The sequence below is a fragment of the Urocampus carinirostris genome, chromosome 18 (genome assembly GCF_059441175.1).
Source record: "Urocampus carinirostris isolate Australia breed hairy pipefish chromosome 18, RoL_Ucar_1.0, whole genome shotgun sequence".
In the NCBI taxonomy this organism is placed as follows: Eukaryota; Metazoa; Chordata; class Actinopteri; order Syngnathiformes; family Syngnathidae; genus Urocampus; species Urocampus carinirostris.
Window position 1 is genome coordinate 1,234,019 of NC_142366.1, and position 12,300 is coordinate 1,246,318.

Genomic DNA, 12,300 nt, shown 5'->3' on the forward strand with positions numbered 1-12,300 from the left:
AATCCGACTCCTACGCACACACACCCCCTCACCCCCCACCCCCTTGCATGAACGCGCATTCTGCTGCGATCGCTTTTGTTGGAAGCGTGCATTGATGTTGGTGACTTTTTCATCCGCGTTAACAAATGCTTTTGTAGAATACGATCGCACTTTATTGTTTAAATAAACGCGTTATATAGACTAGGATCTCCCAATTGTTATAATTAGCTCGCTTTATTGTTTTAATAGGCGTTTTATATAGAATACGATCGCATTTGTTGGAAGCGCAGCAGAATGCGCGTTCACGCGAGGCGGGGAGGATTTTATATACGGTGTGCATTACCGTTCAATTACGTTCACAACAAAAACAAAGACGGAATGGTTTAAGTTGTATTACATTCCCAACAAATGCAAGAGGAAGTGCTTTTGGTTATATGTCCGCCATTACATTCCCTAAAAGTGATATAAAAGTGAGATAAAACTAGGTAAAAGTGGTTGTAGTAGCGAGGGGATGCAAATCTCGGCAGGGATGTATTTCTCGGCATAACACCGGGCTGTAGAAATCATAACCGCTCAAGACACAGTCCCGTGAAGATCAAGATTTCAAGCTATGGCACCGAAGAAGCCAATATGTTATTATTGTAATAGTTTTTCATTTTTATTTTATTATCTTGTTATAAAATGAAAAGAAATGTCAAGAAATAAAATTGGCTTAAGACGAGGTCACTACGGTGACGGGGATCCATGTTCACCCCCTTGACGTCTCGAGCACAACTGACGTGTGCTCGGAAAATCGCGCTGTATATACGCGGAGAAAGGCGTTTGACCGTCTCACGCTAATTTCACGTAATAACACTGCGATACAGGCGCAGAACATGCTATTACCATGCTCCACCGACGATTACCCGCTGAAATTTCCCGTCCTACCCATGTGTAACCACGCCCTGGCCGCGGCCAGAGCACGTCGTTCCGCGTCATTTCCGCGTCATTACCTCGTGTGCCGCCCGCGGTTAACACGTGCTCAAAGTTTTGAGCAGCTCAAAACTTTTTCGCGCGGCCAGCCGCGTGTGAATTTCCAACCGCGAGTAAAGCACTGCTGTATCTCGTCTATATGGCGGTCTCAAAGCGTCCAACAGCGCCCAACAGCGTCTGCTTCACGGCCAGAATTTTCTGGCCGTGGTTCAGCCTCGATACGCCCGTGAAAGGCTGTGTACCCGCGCTCTAAAGAATTGAGCAGCGCAAAACTTTTTCGCGCTGCCACCCGCATGCGAATTTCCGACCGCGTGTTAAGCACTGCTGTATCTCGTCTGTATGGCGATCTCAAAGCGTCCAATAGCGTCCGCCTCACAGGCAGAAATTTCTGGCCGTGATTCAGCCGCAAACGGCTGTGTGACCGGCCCCTTAAGTTGAGAGGAGCAGGAACTTAACCCACCAGTAGCCTTTTCTATATGAACAGCACCCTATACACAGTTGTTTTTGTACATACACCGGCATTAATTGATTATTCTTTTTTTCCACCCAACCTAAAGGCAATGTAGAACGTCCCGTGGAAAAGCTGGCCACCATCATAGCTACCACACTATCCACACCACCGGGCACGTCGTCATCTCCTGCTCTGGCACCAAACCCCAAATCATCCAGAAAAAAAGAAAGCACGATACACTCCTTGACTTTTTAAAATAGGAGTCTGCTAGAGAGCAGAAAAGGCACGAGGAAACTGAGGCCAAAACTGAGCAGTTCCTGATTCTTTTTGATAATCTTGTGGACAAATTGCCAGAGCATTGACATTTACTCTTATGTATTTCTGACCAATGTGAGTTTGTTTTTCTGAAAACAAATTATTATTTAAACCAGAATGATTTGTAGTTGTCTTCTGTCCAACAATCAGACAGGTCACACATACAGGTAGTATGTCACATCATTAAGGAAATACACCACCAAGGTGTAACTCAAAATGGGTGGGATTATTCCTGTCCAACCTGCAATATCTTATGAGACGGCCACTCTGGAACACAATAGATAAGATCAACTATTTAGGCAGGTGGACCTAGGCAGACACACTAGTTGTTAACTGAAGCCACTTCAGCTACTTTGTTGAGTTAACTCTGATCTAAAGTAACACGCTAACAATGGCCTTGATGTTGGACTAAAATGATTCAATGTATTCAGTTAAAGTCCGTTAGAATCGCAGAGTGCAATCAATAGATATGAAAGGGGCAAAAACAGTGGGCCAGCTTTCACATTTAGCTTAGTGGTCAACACCTGTTGCCCTTCCGGATAGGACACTTGTCTGACAACAAAATATTTCTACCTTTATACACCTAAAAACTTACCCGTGCCACTCCATGAATAGAGCAAAAATAACAATCAACCACAAGCATACATTTAGGCTCCAACAGTTTATCGGAAAATAGACATCATGTCAAAGAAGTACCCTCAAATATTGCACGTAGGAGAGTAGCTAAATTTGTTTAGCTACATTTCAGAGCAATAAACAGGGTTAAGGGATTAAGGGTTATGGCAGAGGTGGGCAACCCGGTCCTGGAGGGCCATTTGTGTTTGGCCAGGGTTAGGGGTTAAGGATTAAGTTTTAGGTTTTAGATAAGGGGATGGTGTAATAATAATAGTATGTGGTTTGCAATATTCTGTGGTCTGTGCAGCCCTTTTAGACTCTTTGTGATTAAGAGCGATACAAGGCGTGCCAGCTGTGGCATGTGAGGGGTTAACCTGTGGCACGCGAGCGCACGGCAAAATAATAATGATTATACTTTAAAAATGCCCATTTTTACCTGAAATTTAGACATTTTAAGTTGCGCGCCATGTTATTTAGAGGCTTTACGTTAGGGCCCCTCCTCCTCTGCTTCGTGTGTTAGTGCGTGTCTGCGCCGTGCCTCGCAGAGGAGGAAAGATCTGTGTTTTAAACTAGCCAACGAAACACAGGCGCGCAATAAATAAACGAATCATGACGACTCCACTAGCGAAAACATTTCGTTCTTTACAGCCAGCTTGGACAGATGAGTGGGGCTTCGTGCATTATGCCTCGAGAGAGTTGTACCTCGCACAGCAAGTGTTAAACGTCGTTACGAGACGAAACATGAAGATGAATTCAAGGATGAGTCTGACAAGCCGGAGACATTAAAACGCGCTGTGCCGAGGTACGGCGGACAAACACAGACCCTGAAAACCTTTGTCACTGCTAAAAACACCACCACTGAAGCAAATCATCGCATTGCTCACTGCATAGCAAAGCACAGAAAACCATTTCCTGATGGCGAATATTTTAAAGAAGCGTGTGTGTGCATGTATGCATGTGTGTGCATGTATGCATGTGTGTGCGCGCGCGCACGTGTGTGCGTGTGTGCGTGCACGTGCCTTCTGCTTTGCCTCTGTTATTTCAAGTTCTGATATTTTCTGCAACAAGATATAATTGATGAATGGTATGGTAGCTGTCCATAGCACTTGTTTTTTTGATTGTAGTTCATTGTTAATGAAGAATGGTTGATTGTGGTTAATTCTTGTGGCAAAAAGTTGAAGTCAAGGATTGCTACAGGCCTTTCCACTTGTTATTCACATTCATTTTGTAGTTGATTGATGAACAAGAATAGTGGAAGATACATTGGTCAGTTATATGATTAAAATGTATATCCATGTTGTATATCTGGACTGGTGTAAATTTATAGCTCTTTGGATATTAAAAAAATGTCCTTCAACATCTGCAAAAAGCTCCTGAAAATATTCTATGAGACAGTAGTGGCAAGCGCCCTCTTCTATGCGGCAGCGTGTTGGGGAGGCAGCATCAAGAAGAAGGATGCCTCTCGTCTCAATAAACTGGCTAGGAAAGCGAGCTCTGTTGTGGGCAAAGAGCTGGACAGCCTAACAACAGCAGCTGAGAGACAGGCACTGAAAAAGCTGAGGTCAATCATGGACAATCCATCGCATCCGCTTCACAGCATTATCTCCGGACAGAAGAGCAGTTTCAGTGACAGACTGCTGTCACTGTCTTGTACTACGGACAGACTGAAGAGTTCTTTTCTTCCTCATGCCATGAGGCTCTTTAACTCCACCCGGCAGAGTAAAGGCCCACATTAAACCACACCACCTACATTGGATCTTACTGCATTATGTGTAGCACTATTTAGTTAATCTATATAACATGCTAAAGTGGGCATTTGCACGTCACACTGGGTATTTGTATATTGTTTTCTTTTGGCTTTATTATTGTATTGTTCTCAGCTCAGGGATGCTGCTGGAAATGTGAATTTCCCTTAGGGGATGAATAAAGTATCTATCTATCTATCTATCTATCTATCTATTAATCATGGTGTGGCACATTGATTTATAAGGAAATTTGAAAGTGGCTCTCCACACCAAAAAGATTGCTGAGCCCTGGGCTATTCAAATAAAAATGACTTGACTTGACTTGACCTGACTGCAAGTTTTGGAGGTTTCTCTGCTCCAAAACGGTGATGCCAATTTTCAGCTTGGTAGCAAGCTTTGTGTGAGCTTGATAATGATCCAGGTGATTGGCATCACCTGTAATGGAGCAGAGAAACTCCAAACATATGCAGGACATGCGGCTCTCAAGGACCGGGTTGGACACATTTACCGTTCCTGTAAAATTTGCCTTAAATCATGACATACCCAATCCAAGACGTATCCAAAAGTAAAATGGAATGCTGTTCTTGAGACCGTTTAGAGAATATGGATGGTTTTGGTCTCTTTTGAAAGGTAACACTCTAGCGTCTCTACCCAAAATGAAATATTCATTGCAAGTGTTACCAACTTTGAGTAATCTGAGCTGGAACACACAGAAATAGCTTTTTTTTCTTGCTTTAATCTATTTTTGTAATCAAATGTCTCCAGATGAGTGAAGCACGGGCAGTTTAACTGGAAAGCAGGTGGGACAATAGTTTGAAGCCTTACCTAGTACCTTGTCAAATCTGAAAAACGCAACACTGTGTAGGCGTTTCCAAAAGTGACCATTTGGAGATGACCAGTTAATACCCCTAAAAACTTTGCATCTGTGTATTTTACATTGGTCAATTTTTATACATTGTGAAAGAATTGTAAGTGTTTGACTTCTCATTCCAAAAGTGAATCCACGATTGTGCACATTTGCGCGTAATACTCTCGTGAAAAAATGGATCTCAGGTTGCATATCTCATTTAAATACAGATCGAAAAATTGCGTAAAATTATGTTGGGAATTGTATTGCCTAACCAATGTGTCAATGCACATATGTGTCACGGGACCGGACCAGATCGGAGGCAGGAGGCAGGAAGGGTGAACTCATTCGCGTTAACGATCAGTTACTTTTATTAAGGAAATAAAAGTCGTCCAACACTCAGGGACAAAAACAAAAACAGGCTTACAGGCAAACAGGAACTCAGACTAGGAATACTCACAAAACGGGCTTTTACTCAGAACGGGCAAGTACAGGTTTCTTCAAGTCAAACAGAACAGAATAATGCAAAGTAATGCAATGAACCCGCAACCGGCAATCCCCAAAACCCGCCCTTAAGAAGCACACACGCAAATTAGAAAATTTGCTACAGCCGGTGCCAAGGGGGCGGGGTCAGCCGGTCGCCACGGCGACCATGCTGGACATGACAATATGAATTGAATTTAAGATTTTGGAAGTGAAGTAGGTCATGACGGGTATTTTTCGATACAGGACATCAAAGAGCTATGAACAGGGTTAGGGACCGTGAAAAAAAATGGCCAATGGTGGAATCAATCAAAAGTCAGAGAACAACAGATATACCAGAAGTCATCTGATGAGTCTGTTCATTTTTAAAGGGGAATTTGAGCCCCACAAGCTGATTACAACAATGATCGTCAAACAAATTAGGTTTTCTTTAAAGCGGATTTTTTTGTTGGCATTATTGTGTGTTTTAGAGTAAATATTTTACATGGCTGGATTCACTGAACTCTTGAAAATACAACCAGACCATATTTTCGTGATATTTTTCATGAGTAGAAGTTCCCAATGCTTTTGGGTGAGGTATCCGGTGTAATCGACATTTCGTTCTGTGTACATTGTTACACAGAATGACAATACAAGGAAATTATTATTATTATTATTATTATTATTATAGTTTTCAATTATCTTGATGATGATGTCTCTGTCATCAGTATATTTTAAAATGGTCATCATATCTTGGATTCCAAGAGTTTGGGCTTTCCAATGATATGTGGGATGACGTATTTCAGTGACTGGTGACATTGTGAAGACACGACTTAGTTTACCAACAGTCTAAGGAGTTAAGGTTGAGGGGGTTAGGGTTAGAGCTTTTGGGTGTGATAGGGGTTAAGGTTAGGGCTATTTATGCTGGGCCACACACTAAAAGAAATTATTTTGTTTTAAATTATCATTCTTATCTCTTCTACATAAAACTTATCATCCGGGTCTAAATGTTATATTTTAAACAAGGCTCTATAATCTCTGTCTTAACTTACTACACAAAAAGAACACTGTGTAGAACTTAAAAGTGGCTTTACCTTCATTTGACTATGCACAAAAGCATACCTGTCAACCTGTACGTTTTTGCCGTACAAAGTACGTTTATTATGCATAAGACGTGTACGACGTACAAGAAAATCTGTACGGAAAAACGCAAATTTGTCAATTATGGGTACCATCCGGTATACACCGACTACAATAGAATAGATAGAGATAGAATATACCTTTATTGTCATTGTTACAAAATGGGTTAACATATTGTGACAACGAAATTGGGCATGACACTCCAGTTTTACACATTAACAGTGAGGTATGAGCCAAGAGATAAAGGAACAGAGAAGAGAAGATTATAAAACAAGGGGAATAAGGCTATAGTTACAATTTACATGGTATTTACACAAGAAATGTCGGCATGTGGGATGTTACATACAGTTGGTATCGTAAGGAGTGTGCAATATTACCAGGAAACGGCAAATCAAAAACGAGTTCGAGTTGTGTAGTGAAAAGAAGTCCGTCTCTTTAGAGAACTGGCTTTTTCGGCTCAACTCATTAAAGAGAGCCGGCTCTCAAACAGCTCACTTGCTTTGATGCATTATATTACGAATTATTATGTTGTAAAAAGAAGTTAAGAAAAAAAGGAAGTATAAAAGGAGAAAATGAAAAAAAGACAGGTTTGTGGTTATCCCTTTAATCAGTATATTACTAACAATAATTTAATGCAGAAAATGAATTAATAATTGGAATAAGAAAATGTATTATTCTACTTAATTATATTTGCATGTATTTTTTTCCTTCTACAGAGAAAGTCCAAGCTACCTAATTTTTTAACTTTTTTATAATAAACCTCATTCATGTCGAGCAACTCAGTATCTCACAACAAAATGTTAATTAACAATATATATGATATAATAAAATACATGTACAATATAACATGTTAAACGACATAAATAAACACGTTTGAAAAAAAAACATGGTGTAAGATTATTTTGTATTTTGTAAAGGAAAATACAACAGTTTGTAATGGCATGGAGCCGTGGAGGTTAACAGGTATGCAAAAGGCAAAACATTTCTTGTGGTCTTCCTTGCAGACAACACGGCATCGGTCCTGACCAAGCGTGGTGGCTTCTGGAGATGGCAACAACCGATTTTTCATTTGCCTGTACTGATCATGGACAGTGGCAGCCCGCCCTTGAGCACCACCAACACTTTGGTGGTGCGCGTTTGTGAGTGTGATACCGCAGAGGTGCCTTTGGCCTGTGGTGCCGTGGCCCACGCTGACACTGGACTCAAGACCGGCGCCTTCTTGGCTATTTTGGCCTGCATCCTCATACTGCTCGGTAAGTCAGCCGACTCGCTACCTTCCCCACCTTTAGGCCCGGTCACACAGCCTTTCGCGTCTGCCCGCGGTGGAAAATGTGCAAAATTGGCCGGCGACTGTTCTGCGTCCTTATCGCGGGTAACCGCTGTTGCATCGCTGTGCCGCCCGCGGTTACCCGTGGTCTAAGTTTTTGAGCAAAACTTTTTCGCGCGGCCAACTGCGTGTGAATTTCTTACCGCGTGTAAAGCACGGCTGTATCGCGTCTGTATCGCGATCTCAAAGCGTCCAACAGCGTCTGCTTCACGGGCAGAAATTTCTGGCCGTTATTCAGCCGCGATACGCCCGTGAAAGGCTGTGCGACCGGGCCTTTAGCAAGGATTTATCTTCCTCTGCCGGCAAAAGTGCCAAGGTGTTAGCACCAGCGTTGGGAGGTTCCTGGAAGGCAATTACTTTTCTCGATAACGATTACTATAGCGTTATCAATAATCATTTTGTAACTACTCTGTTGTAACAATATGGTGCGTTACTTCACTGCTGTATAGTCATCCTAGGCCGGTGTCGAGTATTAATAATACAGACGCATTTTTTTAACGTGAGCAAGCACAAATGGGACATGTTTAAAGGCTCAACAAGGAAATGGGAATTTGTTAAAAGCTAGAAATGAGACTTTACTTTAAAGCTAGGCAAATAAATGAGACTTGACTTAAAAGATAGACAAATAAATGGGACTAGACTAAATAGCTCAACAAAGAAATAGGACTTGACTCAGATGCTAGACAAAGAAATGGGACTTGTCAATAGAACTACGCAAAAAAATGGGGCTTGACTAAAGAACTAAATAAAAATGGGACTCGACTCAAAAGCTGACAAAGAAATGGTATTTGACCAAAGAGGTAGACAAAGAAAAGGGCATTGACTTAAAAGCTATACAAAGAAATGGGACTTGATTTAAGAGCTACACAAATATTTTTATTATTAAATCGCCTAGGTTATAAAAGTAGATCTAAAGGGTGTGAGAATCAAAGAACAGCAACATACAGTAACTGTCCGATAGTGATAATGATGAAAAGAGTTTATAAAAGTCAAAACAACTAACAACAGTGAGGTATAATAGTCAAAATAACAAACTGGCATCCTCTACAATATTCTATCTATCTATCTATTTATCTATTTACCTTGGTCCTATCCCTCAAGAGGGGTGACCGACAGCAAGACAAACACATACAATAACAAAGGGAAAACAAAATAGCAAAAAACACACACAAAATTTTTTGGACCATGGCCAACCCAATTGCCCAAACACTCAAACAAGTTAGGCACCTCGGCACCTAAAGTGGTCATGCTTTCGTCCCTCCAGATGAAATGAGACACCAGAAAGAGCTCTAGCTTCCATTATATTTAGACCTCTTTCCTGCAGTGCATTCGTAACACCATCCATCCACGTCAATCGAGGCCGTCCTCTTGGTCTCCTATACAATCTTATTTGTACAATATTGAAACAGAACTATATTATTTAATAAGAGTAAGCAGAAATGGGACTTGACTAGACAAATAACTATCAAATCCAAAAAGTTACAAAAAAATATCTGCCCTAAAGGGTGTGGCAATCAAAACACAGCAACATGATCGGGACTTTAATGTCAACACTTTATAATAGTCAAAACTCCCTCTACACTTGTAACCCCAGCCATTTTTAAAACATACACCCAAACTTCAGTTTTTTCCAAGGTCAAAAAAAGGTGCATGTTATACTGTACTCAAATAAATTCGGTGAGAGGTGGTCGAGAATAAATGAGCTTTTGTACATACACTTTGTTAGGGAAAATGTTTTTGGGTTGTTTTTGTGACCCATCTGCGATATTTTCCATTACTCGCACAAAATCAGATCACGGGTGTCAGGTTTTAGAGAAACTTTGGAAAAAAAAAAAATTGACGTGTTTGGCACCTTGACCCAGATCTTGATAACACGGAGAATCCAGTATCAAACACGAAATCTGTTCACGTCAGATGTTGTTGACAAAGTGCAAATGCCACACTTCATTATCGCTGCCGGAGGAGGTCGCCTGAGGAAGGTTTGAGTCGTATCTCAGAACCGGTAAACAAGAGCGAGCCCGGTCAGCTGGTTCTGAATAACCAAACGCGTTTTTCAGGAACTGGGCCACCAGGATAATTACTTCGGCCTTCTTCTTTTTTGGCTCCTTGAGTTCTTGCTGCTGGCTGGCGATGCAACACTTTGTTGTGTGTTTTATTTTATTTAGTAATGCTTTTGTGCACTCACCTTGACTGCACAGATTGCTAATGCCTTAACACCTTTTTGTGATGTTTGACTGTCTGATTAAATCTATGAAATAATAATAATAATGCCAGAGCCTGTGTCACATATCAATCTAAATATGCCATGTCACATATCAATCTAAATATGCCATTTAAAATTTGGATTCCAATTTTAACCCCGAGCTGCTACTGAACTCAAAATCAGTTCAGATAACTTGAGTTTACCAAATGAGGTGTTCTTAAGCGTTAAAGCTCAATTTTGTTCTAAAAAATGGTTTAAAAACAAGATGCGAGCAAACTTTTTTTTTTTTTTTTTTTTTTTTTTTCAAAAATGTCACATATACTGCAAACGAGGATACTAACGTATTTATCTTCAGTGCAGACGGCGCTGGGCAAGAAGAAGGTGTGCGCTTGTCCTGTCCAGTGTATAGCTCCGTCCATTCTTACTGCTTATCCAATTGAATTGCTCTAGGTGATATGCTAGAGCTTCTGGGTAAAAATTATTTTTTTGTGTTGACTTTAATCATAAAGTGTATCAACAACAAACATATATTATATAATGAGCTTCTATACAGTATAAAGGATTATTTAGAGATTTACAGCCACATTGGGGTCTGTTGGTGTGACACTGTAAATTGAGGTTAAAATTGTGTCCTATATATCCTGGGCTGAACCCCTTTCAGAAGAAAGTTTTAGCTTCACATGTGATTTAATTGGTACGACATCATTTCATAAAACAAACTTTGCAAGAGTTCTGTTTTATCTCTGAGCCGTATGAAAAAAGCCGTATGTAGGTTCCCAATCCTTGGGCTAAATCAACATCTTTATCAAACCCTAATGCTATGCCACCCGGCCTTCAGAATTGTTTTTGCATGCCTCCGGGTAGATTTCTGAGCCTGGAAACAATTAATGGAAGCAGTCCAACCAGGTGAAATGTAATGACAGCAAACTGATAGACAATTTGGAATAATTCAAAGGGTATCGATGAACAAAATATAACTAACCTCACATGATTCAAATATTTTTGAGGCCAGCAAAGAAGGCCTTCCAGTTTGTATGATTGTATTTCTGTTGCCAATCCCTTGATTTTGTAGCGTCCAATCCCAGGAGGCCCATTTAGGATATAACGCACGTCTTTTTTTTTTAGCCCTATACGCCGACATCCGATTATATGATTTTTTTCTTTTTTAGGGTAGCCATGACAGTTTGGCATATTATTTTATTATTTTATATATTTTATGTATCTATATTATTATTATACAAAAAAGATTTGAGGTTATTTAAGAATATGGAAAGGAAATCATGAAAAGAGCACAAGACATACTCTTTTTGCAGTAGCACAGGGGTGAGCAAACTATGGCCCTTTGACCACATGCGACCCTTCATGCTTTTTCGTACAGTCTGCCAAAAAAATAATAATATAATAGAAATATATATACAATGATAAATAAGGTAGCTCTAATAAAATCGTGTCAATTATTTTCCTATTGTCCCTTTGTGTGTTTACAACAGAAATGCTACAGAAAATGCTACAAAAATACAACAAATTTACAAAAAAAAAAAAAATTGTGCTTGAAACCATAATTTATTATTTTGCTTTAATTCTGAAAAGAAACAAAAACTATAGAAATACTAAAAAACAACTACAACAGTAATACTATAATATAAAAATACTACTACAGACATTACAACAGAAATACAGCAAACATACTACTAAGGACATACCTTAAAATACTACAAAATTACAAAAAAAAGGAATATAGAATGTAGTGGTTAAAAAGAGGAACCAAATACATTCTGAAAAGAAAGAATACTACTGCAGTTGATACTACAATACAAGAATACTACTAAAGAAATATTACAACAGAAATACGACAAAATACGACTACAATATTATTTTAAAAATACATGTTTTTATTTTTATTCAATTCAATACAGTACAAACGCTGCCCTACTTACAAATGCTTCAGTGCTATATTTTGTATGTTTAAGGTTTATATAAATATGTTTAAGGCTTGCATCAGTAACCTGTGTTGTTTAGTACTAAAAAATAAAATCTTTGTAATCGGGTAATAATGACAATTTTGTGTCAAAAGAGTTGCGTCCCGGGGGCGCACGTTGATTTGAGACTATGCGTCCCCAGCAAAAATGATGCATCTAGGACGCAGGGACGCGGGCAAACGAGAACACTGCTATAGGAATACTACAAAAATACTGCATAAATACTAAAATCAAAATTGTGACCGTTTCGCAACCAATTTGATGA

At 39.8% G+C, this 12,300-nt stretch overlaps 1 protein-coding gene across 2 annotated transcripts in view; it reads left to right on the plus strand.

The window, feature by feature from the left end:
- The window catches only part of cdh7a (cadherin 7a), a 101,154-nt gene that overhangs the window by 81,095 nt on the left and 7,759 nt on the right, over nucleotides 1–12,300 (plus strand). For both annotated transcript variants that reach the window (XM_088321960.1, XM_088321959.1), the window contains one exon: nucleotides 7,531–7,779. In XM_088321960.1, coding sequence (XP_088178086.1) covers nucleotides 7,531–7,779 — 249 coding nt within the window. The remainder of the gene's footprint in view (nucleotides 1–7,530; nucleotides 7,780–12,300) is intronic.